At 46.2% G+C, this 19,070-nt stretch overlaps 1 protein-coding gene across 5 annotated transcripts in view; it reads left to right on the forward strand.

Annotated features, from left to right (window-relative positions):
• herc1 (HECT and RLD domain containing E3 ubiquitin protein ligase family member 1) overlaps positions 1-19,070 on the forward strand; it is a 133,087-nt gene that overhangs the window by 61,854 nt on the left and 52,163 nt on the right. For all 5 annotated transcript variants that reach the window (XM_056279427.1, XM_056279430.1, XM_056279429.1 and 2 more), the window contains exons 21-34: positions 1,089-1,209; positions 1,428-1,599; positions 4,026-4,371; positions 5,932-6,052; positions 7,266-7,317; positions 10,252-10,523; positions 12,570-12,785; positions 14,091-14,211; positions 14,599-14,836; positions 15,068-15,255; positions 17,470-17,625; positions 17,749-17,855; positions 17,942-18,052; positions 18,139-18,309. In XM_056279427.1, coding sequence (XP_056135402.1) covers positions 1,089-1,209; positions 1,428-1,599; positions 4,026-4,371; positions 5,932-6,052; positions 7,266-7,317; positions 10,252-10,523; positions 12,570-12,785; positions 14,091-14,211; positions 14,599-14,836; positions 15,068-15,255; positions 17,470-17,625; positions 17,749-17,855; positions 17,942-18,052; positions 18,139-18,309 — 2,392 coding nt within the window. The remainder of the gene's footprint in view (positions 1-1,088; positions 1,210-1,427; positions 1,600-4,025; positions 4,372-5,931; positions 6,053-7,265; positions 7,318-10,251; positions 10,524-12,569; positions 12,786-14,090; positions 14,212-14,598; positions 14,837-15,067; positions 15,256-17,469; positions 17,626-17,748; positions 17,856-17,941; positions 18,053-18,138; positions 18,310-19,070) is intronic.

Raw genomic sequence — 19,070 nt, forward strand, 5'->3', positions numbered from 1 at the left:
CTCGAGAGGATCTGCAGAGAAGAAGGGCAGAAATACCCCAAATAATAGGTGTGCCAAGCTTGTAGCTTCATACCCAAGAAGACTTGAGGCTGTAATCGCTGCCAAGGGTGCCTCAACCAATTACTGAGTAAAGGGTGTGAATACTCATGTACATGCAATATTTCAGTTTTTTATTTTTAATAAATTTGCAAAAATTTCTACAAAACCTTTTTCACTTTGTCATTATGGGGTATTGTATGTAGATTGATGAGAAAAAAAAAGAAATTTAATCCATTTTGGAATAAGGCTGTAACATAACAAAATGTGGGGAAAGTGAAGGGGTGTGAATACTTTACGGATGCACTGTATATATATATGTATATCCATTTTATTTGGTTGTTTGATTGTTTGTTGCTTTCCCCCCTCTTTTTCTCCCCAATCGTACTTGGCCAATTGCCATATTTCCCGAGCCGTCACGGTCTCTGCTCTACCCCCTCTGCTGATCCGGGGAGGGCTGCAGACTACCACATGCCTCTTCCGATACATGTGGGGTCGCCAGCCGCTTCTTTTCACCTGACAGTGAGGAGTTTCACCAGGGGGACGTAGCGCGTGGGAGGATCATGCTATTCCCCCCAGTTCCCCCTCCCCCCTGAACACGTGCCCCGACCGACCAGAGGAGGCACTAATGCAGCGACCAGGACACATACCCACATCCGGCTTCCCACCCGCAGACACAGCCAATTGTGTCTTTAGGGACGCCCGACCAAGCCGGAGGTAACACGGGGACTCGAGCCGCCGATCCCCGTGTTGGTAGGCAACGGAATAGACCGCTATGCTACCCGGACACCCCTCAGTTTTTGATAATATTCTTCGTATTGAACAAATCAATGTAATCGACCTCCGGATGAAGTCACTTTCCAATGTGTTAGTGTATGTCACCCCCATAACTCTACCATGTCATCCTCTGACTGTTGAAAGTCCAGCAGTCATCGTAACACCAGTCATACCACAACAACACGATGGGGAACCTGGTTGTGGTAAATGTAAGGTCAGGCATTTACAGGAAAATCCCAGCTGTCAGTTTGATGTGATGAACTCCTGTCTGTCAGGTACCAGCCCTGTAAGGCTCTGGCTGAAGTTTACCGCAGTGTGTACAAGGTCCGGAACCGCCTGCTGGCCTGCAAGAACATGGACTTCATTCAGACCCGCTCTTCCTCACGAGAGAGGAGGGTGAGTCTCCTGTACACACTTATACTCGCATGTACCATAGGAACATCAGCTGTGACTTATGGGTAAAGAGTTTCTAAAAAGAATCTGAAGTAACATGTTCGCGGTACCTTAGTATATTGTCCTCATGCATCAGGCTCCTCCACAAAGAGCAGGTTAGTCTGAGTCAAGTATAACACTAAATTAACTATAAATTATAACATGTTATCACATCTGCACAGATCTCTGACAACCAGGACTCTCTGGACATGGACCCTCAGGAACACTCATTCACGCGAACCATCGATGAGGAGGCGGAGCTTGAGGAGAGAGCGGACCGGGAGAGAGAGGAGGGTCATCCAGATCAGGATGATGAGGAGGAGGACAGAGACCATGAAGTGATGACAGCAGGCAGTGAGTAAACTAGCCATATACTGCCAGCCCAGGCCGCATCCAGATGTGGGCCACTTCAGGCAGTGATGCGGCACTGATGGCCTTCTTCTGGCCCTAACAAAGTGGATGTGAGCCTGAAGTGGCTTACATGTATGATAGCAAATATGGCCCAAATGTGCCAAATCAGATGTTGGCCTTTTTTGGCAACATGTAATCTTGATGTGACCCTGAAGTGCCCTGTGTGGTAATGGTGAATATGGCCCAAATATCACAAAACAAATATGGGCCACCTTTGGCAAATATGTGGCACATGTGGCATTGCTATGGCTTGGTTCTGGCCCAGATCTGGCAAACAGGAGCGAACCGCCCAAGTGCCATCATTCCACGTGCTATGTGGGCCGGATGAAAGTGTCGGATGTGGGACGGGTCCGGGCCACAGCAATTTTGCTATCTGGGAGAGGTGGGCTCTCTCATCCAGCTGGTGTTAGCCCCTTCATCACCTGGTGTAGACTTGGTCAGGTTTTTCCCTTCTCTCAGTAATGTAAAAACTCCACGTGGATTCAGCTCAGCACCAGACCAGTCCAGAAAGTCTCAGCTTCCTCCCAGTCAGATCATATCTGGTGTGGAGTAAATGTCTGTCAAGTCTGAACCAAATGAAGTAAACAGTAATGGGATGAAGATGTGATGCAGTACCCTGTAGGTGTTGGGGTATTTGAGATAAAGGTGGCTACTGACAGGCATTTGTAATAACTTTCTGTTGTCTGTGTCACATTTTCTCCCCCGTTTCTAGTAGGCAAGCGAAAAGCAACAACTGTTCTGCTGTCAGCAACGTCACAATGCATTGTGCTCATTTTTTCCCCTCATTTTGATTCAGATTTGCAGAGGGAGGTTTGCTCGGTGTCGGACAGTGGAATAATCCAGAGCAGATCCAGTGTAATGTGGTGGAGGCTGGTTTAGACTTTTCAGAGTTTCAGGGGGAAAAACTTTGGTGGTTTGATGCTGATGATCATTGAATACATGAGATCACAGAGGGATTGGAATTTCAGCAGTTGATTTAACAGTGTGTGTTTGTTCAGCATGTGCTGTATAATCCTACTGACACTGCCTCTACAGTCCTGGTCCTGTCAGTCATCACATCAACTCAGTTCAGTTCATCAGCACTGTTTAACACGTCTTTTGGATCATATTTAGGTTAGGCTTTTAGACTTTGTCATGTGTATGGTATTTACACACATCACCTCAGAAGTGCTTATAAAAGTTGGGTCTGTTGGGCGTCCAGGTAGCGTAGCGGTCTATTCCGTTGTCTACCAACACCGGAATCGCCGGTTCGAATCCCCGTGTTACCTCCGGCTTGGTCGAGTGTCCCTACAGACACAATTGGCCGTGTCTGTGGGTGGGAAGCCGGATGTGAGTATGTGTCCTGGTCGCTTCACTAGCTCCTCCTCTGGTCGGTTGGGGTGCCTGTTCGGGGGGGGGACTGAGGGGTGTGCTTGATCCTCCTGCGTGCTACGTCCCCCTGGGGAAACTCCTCACTGTCAGGTGAAAAGAAGTGGCTGGCGACTCCACATGTATCGGAGGAGACATGTGGTAGTCTGCAGCCCTCCCCGGATCAGCAGAGGGGGTGGAGCAGCACCCGGGACGGCTCAGAAGAGTGGGGTAATTGGATGGGTACAATTAGGGAGAAAAAGGGGGAGAAATCCCCCTCCCAAAAAAATTGCCTTTAATAGTGTTACTTATAGCAGCACAATCCTAAAAAGAATGGTGACAAACTCTCATGTAATGAAAACATTTTATTGAAATAAATGGGGCATCTAGGTGACATTTTGCCCTGCTAGTCATGTACCTAGTTTATTTTTTATATCAACAAAACTTGTCCCCTGCCAACTGCAAGATGAACCCACTGATTTAGGAAAAGTGTGCAGGGTGGCGGCAGAATGTAATGTTGCCTTTGTGTGGTTACCAGATATATTGCATTACAAAAGCAAAAGTCTTTCTCAACTTTTCGATGTTTTGGCAAAGTTCAGGAAATTCAGGGATTGGCCCAGTCAGACATACCTCCTGTTTGTGCTCTCGGTGTCTGCTTCTCCTCATGTGATGTCATGCCACAGCTCTCTGTGCTGAAGTTCAAGTAGGTTCGGGTTGGTGTCTGGCTAAATAGGAGATAATGGGTTTGAATGAAGAGGCCTTTAACACTCTTTTTCACAACATGATATATACTACTTTACTGTTTTTTGAGAATTTACCAAGTATGGGTCGGTGTCAGTAGAACCCAGCCTGCCGTAGATGATGTGATCATGGGGTGAACCAGCCTGCAGACTAACAGCTGTGCTTCATTCTGTGGCTGTAGCTTGTCCTCTAACCTGCTGCTTCTCTGGCTGTGTTTTTCTTTGTGTGTGTTCGTGTGTGCTTGTGTGTGTATTTGTGTGCACGGGTGGCGTGAAACGCAGAAATCTTTCAATGTTTCCTCTCAGCACGTGAGGCGGCTCGCAGCCGGGAGAGAGAACGGGCGAGCAGCAGCACAGGCCTGGGCTCTGGCGCCGGCGCCAGGGCCACAGGAGGCGGAGGAGGAGAGGAGGATCCTTCTGTCTCGCAGGAGGAGAGGCGGGACAGTGCCAGTCTTCCAGAAGGTCATGACCTTTACACAGCGGCCTGTAATTCAGTCATCCACCGCTGTGCCCTGCTGGTTCTGGGAGTGAGCCCTGTTTTGGCCGAGCTGTACAAACAGAACCAGGAGGAGGGAGCGAACCACTCAGCCAGCAGCGGGACCCAGGAGAGTCTGTGCTTCATGACAAGGTCAGGGGATCATCTCTATCTGAAACTTATCAACTGTTTAATGTAGGGCTGTGTATCGGCGAGAATCTGTCAATACGATACATATCATGATACAGGGTTACCATTCACTATATCACGATACAGGGTTACCATTCAATATATCACAATACGTATCACGATACAGGATTACATTACATAACATTAGAGTCATTTAGCCGATGCTTTTATCCAAAGCGACTTACAATAAGTGCATTTAGCGTAGGAAATCAGGAGAACTACTAGTTACCATCCACTGTATCACGATATGTATCACGATACAGGGTTACCATTCAATATATCATGATACGTATCATGATACAGGGTTACCATTCAATATATCATGATACATATCGCAATACAGGGTTACCATTCAGTATGTCATGATACGTATCACGATACGGGGTTACCATTCAATATACCACAATACAGGGGTTACTGTTCAATATATCACGATACGTATCACGATAAATGGGTTACCATTCAATGTATCACGATACATGTCACAATACAGGGTTACCATTCAATATATCACGATACGTATCACGATACAGGGTTACCATTCAATATATGGTGATATATTGTGATACTGTAAGAGAGGTGATATATTGTGATGTCATAGACCTGTGTTCTTTGTGCTTATGCTACTTCCTGTCTCAGTTTACGTTGTTGTGTTGGAGTGGAAGAGTCAAATGGCTGACGATAGATCACAGTACTGCCATCTAGCGGTCGCGGGCTTACACACAACACAACATGTTTGTCACAAACCTTTACATGTAAAAAGTTTAATATTGATATAGTGGTTCTGAGAGTTGATACAGTATCACGAAAGATAATATCGCGATACTCGAGTCTATCAATATTTTCTTACACCCCTGGTTTACTGCTTTTTATCAGCATGACATCATGTGTGACATCACATGCAGGCCCAAAGCTCAGGTCTGTTCTCTTAGTTCTCCTCCTGTTGTGTCTGTGGGGCAGGCTGGGCTCTACTAATGAGAAATAGGTGGTTTGTTTTTCATCCAAGTAACTCTGCTGGTCTTTTGACCACACGTCACTTGGTTCAACAGATTTATCTGAGCGGTGACCTGTTTCTGTTCTGCCCTACAGCAAGAACACTTGATAAAGCTGTGATTCTGATCTGCAGTCTGCTTAAAGAATCAACAGTGCTGCACAGACTGACCTAGTTCTACCTGGGCTGACCTAGATTCAGCCTGTTCAAGGAATCCTAGTCATCTGTGTAGATATGCAAGAAGGGATTAAACCTGTGATAATATTAACACGGAGAGTTGGCCAAGGTTCAGTGTTCCACTCTTCAAATAATGATAGATAACATGTCTGACAACCAAGCTATGGAAGTAGAGTTCAAGTAACATACTGGAGAATATTAAGCTAGTACTGTGTGTGTACTAGTACTGTGTGTGCGTACATGCATCTCACTCTGTTACGTGCATGTCTCTTTTCTTTTTTTGTCTATGTGTGACCATATATGTGTGTCTATACGTATGTATATGTACGTACGTACGTGTGTGTGTGTGTGTGTAGGAGTGAGAGTCTGAGTGCAGAGAGTCGCTCAGTACAGAACAGTCCAAGTTACAGACTGCTGAAGTCCAGGAGCGAGTCTGACCTTTCCCAGCCTGAGTCTGATGAAGAGGGTTACTCTCTGGTATGTCACACGCACATACATACGCACAACTCATACACATATGGACATATCACCACAAAACTCTCACAAATGCACACACACAACATAAACAAGCACATACATAATGAATAAAAATACATCTGGCTTATACAACACTTTCCTTTTTTTGGACCCCCCCCCCCTTTTTACTCCCCAATTGTACCCGGCCAATTACCCCACTCTTCTGAGCCGTCCCACTCACTGCTCCACCCCCTCTGCTGATCCAGGGAGGGCTGCAGACTATGCTATTCTGCAGATGCTATTCTCCCCAGTTCCCCCCCGCCCCTGAACAGGCGCCCCGACTGACCAGAGGAGGCACTAGTGTAGTGACCAGCACACATACCCACATCCGGCTTCCCACCCGCAAGCACGGCCAATTGTGTCGATAGGGACGCCCGACCAAGCCGGAGGTAACACAGAGATTCGAACCGAAGATCCCCGTGTTGGTAGGCAACATAATAGACCGTCATGCCACCCGGACGCTCCCTATATAGCACTTTTCTATAGACTCAAAGACTCTTTACATCCGAGGCAAAAATATAGACATACATAGACACAATACCACAGACACCACAACATCTCAAACATACACGGACAGAAATATGCACCGGTCGTCTGGGTAGCGTAGTGGTCTATTCCGTTGCCCACCAACATGGGGATCGTTGGTTCGAATCCCCATGTTACCCCCAGCTTGGTCGGGCGTCCCTACAGACACAATTGGCCGTGTCTGTGGCTGGGAAGCTAGATGTGGGTATGTGTCCTGGTCACTGCACTAGAGCCTCCTCCGGTCGGTCGGGGGTGCCTGTTTGACGTGGGAGGGGAAACTGGGGGGAATGGCGTGATCCTCCCACATGCTGCGTCCCCCCGGTGAAACTCCTTACTGTCAGGTGAAAAGAAGCGGCTTGCGACTCCACATGTGTGGGAGGAGGCGTGTGGTAGTCTGCAGCCCTCCCCGGATCAGCGGAGGGGGTGGAACAGAGACCAGGATGGCTCGGAAGAGTGGGGTGATTGGCCAGATACTATTTGGGAGAAAAAGAGGGGGGGTACACACAGCATGTGCACATACACACACAAACACACAAATTCCATACATACACCAGACAGACACTAAGCAGACTCATACTCATACAGACAGGCAGACAGACAGTTTGTCCTCATGTGTGCAGGGTGATGATTGTAATGTGTTTTCCCTCAGAGTGGGAGGAGGAACGTGGACATGGATCTGGCCTTCTCTCATAAAAGGAGAGGTAAGTTGAACTTTGCACACAGTCTGACTGGTTCATGAAAGTATTCAGGTTTGTCACGTTGCTCTTTTTTCTGTTTTTTTTTTCTTTTCTTTTTTTTTCTCTTTTTCTTTTTAAGTCTATTTACTACTTTTAGGGCAGTTGAGCCCTAAAAACAAGAGGAGCTCCAAGCAAGTAAACGATGGCATGTTTCCTCCTCTTTTCCTAAACCCAGCTCACATCTCCATCCATGTCTCTCACCATGGACCACCTGAGCCCGAAGGCTCCCGTTTACGTTTTCTCCCTGATCCCATGTTAGAGCCACACGGCCATGACAGAAAGAGCAACAGAAAACAGAGGACATTGTTGAGCCATTGTCTTCCTCGACAGCTCTCTTCTCTGCTCTCAATGTCCTCGTCCTCGTTCGTTTGGACAGGGACAGTACATGCCTGAGAAGAAAGCTGTTTGTGTGCCTGGCTAGATTTCACAGTGCGGTGGGTTCTAGTACCTCCCGTTTGGCTGATCTCACACGGCCGGACTGGTCTTCATGCAGCGCTCTGCAGACCAAAAGCCCTTCAGCCAGTACGGGTAGTCCCCATGAGACCTGACACAAAATCTGCTGTGTACACACTGTAGTACTACTGTGTACACGCTGTAGTACTAATGGGTGATTCTTCAATTTGGGGCACTTTTGGCTTTTGAAATTTTGAAAAAATAAAAAATAAATTTCTTGTTTCTTGTTCAAAAGCTCTAGTAAGTGGTGTGGAACAAATATCTCAGCATAGCTTTGATCGTCCTACAATAAGTTTGATATATCATGATGCTTTTTTCAAAGTTGTAACAGCAAAATGTGATAGTAATGACACGTGATATAATGACACGTGATGTAATGACACGTGATGTAATGACACGTGATGTAATGACACTTTTCACTTTCTGGAGAAAAAGTTGGCTCAGTCTTAGACTTGCTAAGCTAACTTGTTAGCTAGCATACAATGTACAATGAATATAGGTGAATAAAGTGAAGTCTCTTATTTCTGAACTAAAATACTCAACTAGTAACGTGTCTGGTGATGAGGCCTAATAACCATCCTGTCAGATCAGGACATATAAACCTTCACATTACTACATGTGTAATAACCATCCTGTCAGATCAGGACATATAAACCTTCACATTACTACACGTGTAATAACCATCCTGTCAGATCAGGACATATAAACCTTCACATTACTACATGTGTAATAACCATCCTGTCAGATCAGGACATATAAACCTTCACATTACTACATGTGTAATAACCATCCTGTCAGATCAGGACATATAAACCTTCACATTACTACATGTGTAATAACCATCCTGTCAGATCAGGACATATAAACCTTCACATGACTACATGTGTAATAACCATCCTGTCAGATCAGGACATATAAACCTTTACATTACTACATGTGTAATAACCATCCTGTCAGATCAGGGCATATAAACCTTCACATTACTCACATTTGTGCACATGTAAGAGTCACGCTTCTGCCATGATGGCTCACGCACCTCTGGCACTTCTCGTTTCCATGGCAACCACGTTGTTGTTTGAAAAAAATGTTGGGTGTGATGTAATGACAGATGTATGAGGGACAGCGATATTTAACTATAAAAATGTACAAATTGCACATATATAAACCATATGAATGTGAAATATGTATTTTTAAATTATTATGAGGAAATGCAAAGTAAAGCTTTAATGAATTTAACCACTTTTATTACTTTATTATAGAGGGCAAGTTAAAAAGTCTGGGTTGGGGACAAGCCCAAGACAGTAAAATTCTGGCACATTTGAATTTTCAACAGACTGAAAAAGTATTAAAATGCCATCACTGAGACACATCTTTTTTCATAGCTAACGCAACCTAACTAACAAATACAATAAAAGTTTTTTTTTTTCTTGAAAATCTACCCTGGGGTCAGAAAAACTCCCTTAACTGAAGAATCATCCATGTACGCACTGATGTAAAATTATAATTACCCTCATGGTGTGTAAAATAGATAGGGTGTATAACCCTCAGAGGTGAACATATGTATTTTGTTTGCGTTCTGTATAGTAAGCGTGCTAACACTGGCTAAGCTTCCATTGATTCGGCACACAAGGTGATGTGAAGCGCTACTAAACCCTGATTAGTGGCAGGGGAAGAGGAAGAGAATTGTGCGCACCGCCCTTTGTGTTGCGTTTTTCTGTTGAATGCCCTCCACAACTATCTGCTGCGCTCCTGCAGCGAGAGGGCAGGCTGCTCCGTAAACATTTAAAAAACGATCCCAGCCGGTGGGCCTGCATATGGAGACCAGCCCCGCTCATCATTTCACCTCTCCACATCACATGGTGCTGGAAAGCGGCGCATATGGCAGACGCGTTCTTATTGGCTGGCGCAGGCTTGTGACAGCATGACGTGCCTGTGGGAGAGTATCAGCACATCACATCACATGCCTCCTCAGTGCTAATCAGCAGCCTTCTCCATCCGCCTTCAGAGTAATTGATGCTGTTGTACAAGAGTTTGGCCAGTCCTGGAAAACTTGCATGTTTTACTGAGCCTCATGGTCAAGAGAGATTAACACAACCTCTGCAGGGTGCACACTAATACTTGACACATTTCTACATATTCTGACAAAGCTAGAGCAGGATTTAAAGGAGAAAAAAAACTTATGTGGCATGTGAAAAGGTTTGGGCACCCTGGAAGTCAGTATGTAGTAAAATCATCTTTTGCAGAAATCACCGCTTCCAGGTTTTCCCTGTAGCAGCTAAATAAAATAAAAAATCAAATCTAACGCAACAGTTAGAAGACTGGAAACAGGAAGCTTTGTTTTGACAAGGTGTTGTTACTAAATACTGACTGAATGATGGGGCAGACTGGGTATGATAGGTTATAGGTTTATGGATCTGAAATGTCTCCCCCTCCCCTTGCCCCCAGGCCTACTTCACAGCTCTCCAGACTCCCTGGCAGACTCCTGGTTCCGGGCAAAGCTAAGCCGCCAGCGGAGCTACAGCTCGGCCCACTCCTACGAAGAACTGGACATGGACCTGAGCCGCTCCCTGGGCGTGCACGCTCTCATAGACAACATGGTCAGCTTCATCAGCGGAGACGTAGGGTTTGCTCCGGCCTTTAAGGAGCCTGAGGAGGGCATGTCCACCAGCCCCCAGGCTACCATCCTCGCCATGGAAACCCAGCAGAGCAGGGCTGAGGTGAGGCCGTCTTTCCCAACTGCCAGACTTTAGCAGCAGAGACATGAGGATCAAGTCATGCTAACAGAATGACACCTAACTGGTACAATGCCATTATGCTGACAGAACAAAATAGAGAGAAGAATGATACAATAGATACAACATAAAACCTCATTAGATTAATTCCTGGGCATCCGGGTAGCATAGCGGTCTATTCTGTTACCTACCAACACGGGGATCGCCGGTTCGAATCCCTGTGTTACCTCCGGCTTAGTCAGGCATCACTACAGACACAATTGGCCATGTCTGCGGGTGGGAAGCCAGATGTGGGTATGTGTCCTGGTCGTTGCACTAGCGCCTCCTCTGGTCGGTCGGGGCACCTGTTCGGGGGGAGGGGGAACTCGGGGGAATAGCATGATCCTCCCACGCGCTACGTCCCCCTGGTGAAACTCCTGACTGTCAGGTGAAAAGAAGCGACTGGTGACTCCACATGTATGGGAGGAGATGTGGTAGTCTGCAGCCCTCCCCGGCTCAGCAGAGGGGGCGGAGCAGAGACCAGGACGGCTCAGAACAGTGGAGTCGTTGGCCAAGTACAATTAGGGAGAAAAAGGGGGAACCCCCCCCAAAAAAAATTAAAAAAGGTGGTAGTTCATATGGCCACTATAAATATTGTCACAGTAAATTATGATAGATGACAATGTAAAAATAAATAGAAATAGTAAAAAAAAGTACTAAAAATGGCAGTAGTTGTAGTCATAATAGTATTATTATTAGTAGTAGTAGTAAAATATGACCACAGTAAATAAGATAGGCAATACAGTAAAAATGATAAAATATGACCACTCTAAATATAATAGATAACAACAGTAAATAATGTAGATGACACACTAAATATGATAGAGGACAACAGTAAATAAGATAGATGACAACAGTAAATAGGATAGATTACATGACATTACAGTCATTTAGCCGGCGCTTTTATCCAAAGCGACTTACAATAAGTGCATTTAACGAAGGAAATCAGCAGAACTACTGGTCATCAGAGGTCATAAGTGCATCTAAACAAGCATCTAAGAGCAAAACCAGTGCTAAAGTAAAAGCGCAAGAAAGAGATTTTTTTGTTTTTTAAATGAGTGAATACAATAAGTGCTAAGAACAAGTAACTGGGTAGTAGTTCTTAAAGAGGTGCGTTTTCAACCTGCGCCGAAAGATGGGCAGCGACTCCGCTGTCCTGACATCAGTGGGGAGTTCATTCCACCGGCTCGTGTGGACTGGAACGGCTCGTGTGGACTGGCCATTTTATGAGCTTTGCCGAAGTATCTATGGCAACTCCGCACTGGCTAACCTTGTTAGGCTGTCTACTTTCTTTCTACTGTTTACTTCCCTGTTTTCTGGCGCGTTTGTGACATCACGGATGTCATGACCTCAAAGATGATGCTACAGCAGAAAAAAAAAAGAAAGGCAAGCTCGTCTGCTGGCAGTCAGACCCAGGTCTGCTGGCACTGTGAAAGGAGTCCATTGCCTGTTTTTAGCGGGTTTACCCGCGGTTTAAAAACCCGCTTATACATGCTAATTTTGGTGTAAAAAGGGTATAAGTGACCTCTTCAGTCACAGCATTGTAAGATGGTAATAGATGTACTCCTAGCCCCCCCCCCCCCCGGTTTAGGGATTGTCGTTCCCTCTTCACATAGACTGTCTCTTTGACACCGCATTCAAACCAAGCTAAGAGTACATCTGTCGTCTTACAATGCTGTGACTGCAACTCTTCCCCAGTCCTTTGTGAATAGTACACATGGCCAATGTAACTCTAGTTGATGGACCGATTTTTGGTTTGGGTCATTATGCCGCTGTGTTGTTATAAGGGTGGGATACCTGCAGTCAGTTGAGACTGAAGCGGTCACTTAGATGATGATGAAACATTTCTCTCAATAAATGTTGTGTCAGATGAACTGGTTCAACCTTCTGTGATTTCCTTACCTGAATTATTGAGACTGCATAAAGACAAGTCAGTAGATGACAACAGTAAATGGACCTATTGCTGACTATGGGTGTTTTTTTTTTTTATAGCTGCGGTTAGAGGCTCTTCATCAGATTGTGGTGCTCATCTCTGGCATGGAGGAGAAAGGCAGCCAGCCTGGGGTTGTGGACCGTGGTAGCACTGCATTCCAGTCCTCTTCCCTGCTCACATCCGTCAGGCTGCAGTTCCTGGCTGGCTGCTTTGGCCTGGGCAGCGTGGGCACCACAGGGGTGAAGGGGGAGAGTGTCCAGCTCCACCACTACCAGGTATGTGGGCTGTGGGGTATCATTGCAAGGTGTAAATGCATCACATGCTTTGCCATCAGATAAGACAAACCACCTTCGTCAGGCTAAACTCGTAATTGGATCTCGGTTGTAAATTTGATCCCTGGAGAATGCTCCTATTGATGAGGGAGTAGCAAAACTATTCACTCAAGGTTTCTGATTACTCAGACTCACTAGTCATTAATCCTTTCCCTCACCCACAGTAATAAACTTGCTGTAGTAAAATTGACAGAAACTACAAACATTTGATCTTTTCTCATGTCTCTAATCAGAGTACTTCAGTAGACATGAACACAACTTCAGTAGCAAATGAAGGCGCAAATTCACGTTTGCAGTGGCCTCACCCAGTACCGGTGTGGGAAGATGGCGGCGCAAACTTGTGTTTGCAGCAGCTTCACCCAGCACCGTCCATGCAGTGTCTTTGTCCATCTCTGCGTCTAAGTTTATCTTCATTTGATGGCTGGGAGAGCTTGGTCTGCTGCGTCCTGTGGGCCCAGGGACCACGACCCTGCCTTGAGCTGTGCCCGAAGAGGTAACACCGAGGGCGGTCTGGCGACGGCCTCGCCTAGCCTTGACTGTGTTTTTAGTGTCATCGTGTGGAGTGCGGGGAGATTTGTCGAAGGTGTCTGCCTGGGAGAGGTGGCGTTGGATCGGCTGAGGGAGCTTGGTCTGCTGCATCTTGTGGGCCCAAGGACCATGGTCTTGACCGGAGCTGCACCCAAAGAAGAAACACAGAGGGCGGTCTGACAGGACGCAGAAGCGGGACAGGCTAAGCTAACTGCTAGCCCATGCAGACCAGCAGTTCTAACAGTCATCCTGGCTGGCGTTCGTTCTCCTGGACAGTGATTTTTTGTTTGTTTGTTTAGTTTAGATATATGTGTTAGTTTGGATATATGTGTTCTTGTAGTTCTTGTATGTGTTTTTGTGTTTGTGTTGCACTGTTGTGGGCTGGGGGAAACAATGTTTTATTTCCTTTCATGTACGCAAGTGCATGAAATGAAATGACAAATGAAGTGCTTCTGATTTCTGATTGTGAAAAAGAAAAGAGCCATGCTTGTTTTGATGATAGCAGACTCTTATTAGCTTTGTACAGTACAATGTCTACAGTGTACACAAGGAGAACAATAATGACCCATATAATACCAGTTCCATGTATATCCATATACCAATGGCATGTTAATGCAGGTGGAAATTGGGCCTCACTGACAACTCTGGAATGGTCACTGGTTGCTGTGATAACCTTGTAATGCATGGATCAATGGACTTGTGGATGCTGTGTTCTTGTAGGACGGTGTTAAAGCAGCCAAGAGGAGCCTGCAGATGGACATCCAGACAGCTGTCCATAAGATCTACCAGCAGCTGTCTGTCACTTTGGAGAGAGCACTGCAAGCCAACAAACACCACATAGGTACAGCTACGAGATTAGATGCATGCTTACAGGAGAGGTTAACTTTTTTTGGACCCTGTCCTCATTAAAACGTATTGAGAAACTTACCTCTTTGCTGAAACTTCTCATTGGGCTTCAGCATACACCAATGGGACAATAATTTAAGCCTTGAAAATCATGATATAGCTCCTTTTTGAAAATTGGAAAATCACACTGCAATTGTGGGATTTCAGTATTTTCACAGGAACTGCCATGTTTTAAATGAGGTAGCATGTTGTGTGCTAGTTAGCTTGTTCTCAAGTATGACATATAGAGGCTGGGTTTAGAAGGCGCTGTGTCTTTGTGGGGCAGTTTGAGAAAAACCTTAACTCTTGTCTCCTACCTTGGTCTTCTTCCCCACCTCCTCAGAGGCCCAGCAGCGTCTCTTGCTGGTGACTGTCTTTGCGCTGAGCGTGCGGTACCAGCCAGTAGATGTTTCTCTGGCCATCTCCAGCGGGTTGCTAAATGTGCTTTCCCAGCTGTGCGGCACGGACACCATGCTTGGTCAACCCCTCCAGCTGCTTCCCAAACCTGGGCTGTCCCAGCTCAGCACGGCCCTGGAGGTGGCCTCCACTCGCCTGCTGCAGATCCTGGCCATCAGCACTGGGTAAGACATGGTCATCAACCTGGATCGCCATCTCTTTATTTACCTCTGGATATTCCCATTAATTTTGCGTCTGATTTTATTAAAAAGAGTAAAGATCATTGTTGCTCATTGACAGATAGTATTACATTCCATTAACAACTCAGTCAGCTTACAAATTTATTACCGATAATCTCGCATATCTATCTTTCTCTCTGTCTCTCTTTCTATCACTCGCTCTCTTTGGTTTTTCAGAACCTATGCTGACAAACTTAGTCCAAAGGTAGTCCAGTCTCTGCTGGACCTGCTCTGTAGCCAGCTGAAAAACCTGCTGTCTCAAGCCGGGGTTGGCCCACTCTCCTCCAGTAAAGACCAGGAAAACTCCAAACAGGAAGAGTCCAAGCAGGAAGACAGCACCGACTCTGAGAAGAAGGACTTTAGAGGTGAGGAGAGTTGGCTGATCTGAGCCGGACAGGCTTTCGGTCTGTGGTAACAGAGGCCAGAGTCTGTTGCCTCCTCAGATGGTCGGGTGAAAAGGGGGAAACTCACCTCAACCACCACCAATGTGTAGCACCCACCTGGCTGATGCACGGCAGCCATACCTTTTTGGTCTGGTTGTCAAGGGAGCACCTGGAGATGTTGCTTGGTACTCAGTCTTTACGCAGTACGGTTATCCTACAAGCTATCGTCATGACTACCCTCCTGACTGCTCTCCTCACTGTCTTCCTCTCTTTCAAACATGGCAGATGAAGATGTAGGCCTACTTCTTTCTCCCTGGTTGAGTCTGTGATTAACTGTTTGCATCCATAGGTCAACAGGGATGTGCAACAGGGATGAGAGGCGTGAGTCTGACAGGAATAGACTTGGTTTTAATAGCTATTTACAGACTGGGCTAACAAACACAAGAGGCCTAATTCTCCTTTACAGTAATTCACTACATGTTTACAATCAGGTAGGCAAACTCATTAAAATATGCAATAATTAAGACCACTGTATATGATGGAATAGTGGTTTTAGAATATGCCAGAGGCCACCAAATTTGGGCTTTTACAGCCAAAAGATTTCTCCTTGTGGAAAGCCCTTCTTCAAATGATGTCTTTTTAAGTGCTTTATTATACAAGTTGTGTTGAACCTAGTTTGGACGCTACCTTGTTGCCTGATACTGGCGTTGCAGATGTTACAAGGGGCTGTTGAGCTGCTTTCATCTTCCAGTTTAATGAAGTTCCACACTGCAGATGTTTTAACTGCTCGTATTAACTTAAAAACACATGTGGCGACGCTCCACCACAACCAAGCCCTCACCAGGGCTTTTCCGATGTCTCCAGAACAACAACACAAACAAAGATCGTGATTGAGGGCTCAACAGCCAGTCTATTAAAAACACCAGAGGGTGAAAACAGTTAAAAATCAAAAACGTGTGTGATCTTTTTTTAATGGGAAAGAGTGAGAGTCACTGGTATGTATGAAAGGCCATGAGGGACATTATTCAGAATTAACTCGTTCATCTGCTATACTGAAAACCACACACAAATGAATTTCAGTTAAACCGGTAGATGTTTCAGGTGAAACAGAAGGCATTTTAGTTGAGCCGGAAGGTGCTTACAATAGGGTACAATAGGGTAGCAACTTGGAGTTGCAATGATCGGTTGCTGCCCTATTGTTGTCGTGTTTGACAGGGCTCTGATGGTCTCTGGTGAGGCCAGTATGTGTTAAGTAAAGCTGCCACTCTGGTAAGATTGCTTGCAGGCTGTTTAGCAGACATCAGCGTAGCGAACGAATCAACACCACTCAATAACCCGTATCTTGATTTGTCTGCTTTTCCCAAGCACCTTCCAGTTCAACTGAAATACCTCCCGTTTCATCTGAAACGTCTTCCGGTTTAACTGAAATTCACTTTTGTGTGTGTGTGGTGAGTGTGTGGTGAGTGTGGTGAGTGTGAGTGTGTGTGTGGTTTTCAGTATAGCACAAGTTCATTCTGAATAATGTCCCTCATGGCCCCTCATAGATATGTCTGTGGTTCCCTCTCTCCCTCTTCCTGGTGTGTCCATGTGGGTGAGGATGTAGTTTGATTTGTCCTGAACCAGTTACAGTAACTCGGGGCAGCTAGTGCCTCACACTGCTGCTACAAGTTGTGGATAATGTCAGTTTATGACGCCTATGACAGGTGGCGCAGACAGAGTGCAATGGAGAAAATGAATATAAGATCCGAATTTGATTGGACTACATAAAGGTGTAGGTCAGCTTTGATGCCAGTCTCTTTGACTGGATCGGGGCGTCACTAGTTATCAATGATAACTGTATACGGCAGTGTTTCTCAACCCTGTCCTCAAGGAACCCTTATCCTGCATATTTTCTTTGCAACCCTGAATAGGTACCTGTTTGTAGTTATAGTTATAGTTGTAGTCAACCAATCAGCAATGAATTATGTCAGATGTTGCACACCTTGCATAATTAAGTGCTGCGACATGATTGGTCGAGTAAGTACAAGCAGGGCTACCTATGCAGGGTTACAATGAAAATCTGCAGGATAGGGGTTCCTTTAGGACTGGGTTAAGAAACACTGGTATACGGCATGAAACCGGCATCAGGAGTTGTAGCTCTGCACCAACACATTTGATTTACCGTTATCAAATAGTAACATTTGTGTTGTCTTTCAGCTCTGCTGCGTAAGCAGCACACTGCTGAGCTGCACCTTGGAGACTTCCTTGTTTTCCTGAGGAGGGTGGTGTCATCCAAGGCCATTCAATCAAAGATGGCCTCCCCCAAATGGACTGAAGTACTGCTCAATATTGCTGCCCAGAAATGCTGCTCAGGTATAACCTGTACACGGGTAACAACCTGTGTTAGACACTAACAAGACACAAGAGGGCATTTTATACCTGTATGAGGACCCCCTGTGATGTAATCTATCTGAACATCTGCTGTTGTGTTTATAGGAGTTCCTCTAGTGGGGAATTTGAGAACACGCCTGTTGGCGCTTCACGTTTTGGAAGCGGTGCTTCCTGCCTGTGAGGCCAATGTGGAGGAGGACCAGATGACCCAGGTAGCACGTGCACCCCTCAGTTTGTTCGACACCAAGTTTGTAAAAACAGACATAAGTCAGCAAATACGTTGGTTTTATTCCCCCAGGTGGTGGAGCGCCTGTTCGCCTTGCTGTCTGACTGCATGTGGGAAGGCCCCATCGCTCAAGCCAAGCACAGCATCCAGGTCAAAGAGAAGATGCAGGAACTCAAACTACAGGTGCTCAGCCTTCCTCATTTACCTTTTTCCAGGAGTCTTAAATGTGATTGCTTGTGTGAGTGACTGATGTTTGGTTTGACCTGCAGGGTGAGGCAGAGGAGGAGGATGAGAACTTGCCCATCCAGGAAGTGTCATTTGACCCCGAGAAGGCTCAGTGCTGTGTTGTAGAAAATGGACAGGGGCTGACCCATGGCAGTGGGGGTAAAGGATATGGCTTGGCCTCCACCGGTATCTCCTCTGGCTGCTACCAGTGGAAGGTACAGTCCTGCCTCCCAGGGGACAGCAAGTGTTACTCATTGGTTTGGGAAAAGGATCGGTTACGCTAGTGTGGTTAGAATCAACTATCATCCAATCCACAGATGTCACACGCTCATTTAGCCGTCTTCAGAAGAGGACTGAATGTTTACACTGGAAACCAGTTCAGTGTCTAAAAACCCCTTTACTGGAAAGCTGAGTCGTTTTCCTTCCCCTGTTTTGATTCTAGTTAATTCACTTTATTCCTGTGTTTGAATACTTTTGTGAAGCACTGCGACTTCACATAAAAGTACTAGTTTTGTTTATTGTACTGTATTTTAGTTTCATTAACATTAAATTAACCGGGGTGCCCAGGTGGCGTAGCGATCTGTTGTGTTGCCTACCAACAGGGGTATCGGCGGTTCGAATCCCCGTGTTACCTCCGGCTTGGTCGGGCGTCCCTGCAGATGCAATTGGCCGTGTCTGTGGGTGGGAAACTGGATGTGGGTATGTGTCGTGGTCGCTGCACTAGCGCCTCCTCTGGTCGGTTAGGGCGCCTGTTCAGGGGGGCAGGGGGAACTGGGGGGAATAGTGTGATCCTCTCATGCGATACGTCCCCCTGGCGAAACTCCTCACTGTCAGGTGAAAAGAAGCGGCTGGCGACTCCACATGTATCGGAGGGGTCATGTGGTAGTCTGCAGCCCTCCCCGGATCGGCAGAGGGGGTGGAGCAGCGGCCAGGACGGCTCGGAAGAGTGGGGTAATTGGTCGGATACAATTGGGGT

This window comes from Lampris incognitus, chromosome 4 (genome assembly GCF_029633865.1).
Source record: "Lampris incognitus isolate fLamInc1 chromosome 4, fLamInc1.hap2, whole genome shotgun sequence".
In the NCBI taxonomy this organism is placed as follows: Eukaryota; Metazoa; Chordata; class Actinopteri; order Lampriformes; family Lampridae; genus Lampris; species Lampris incognitus.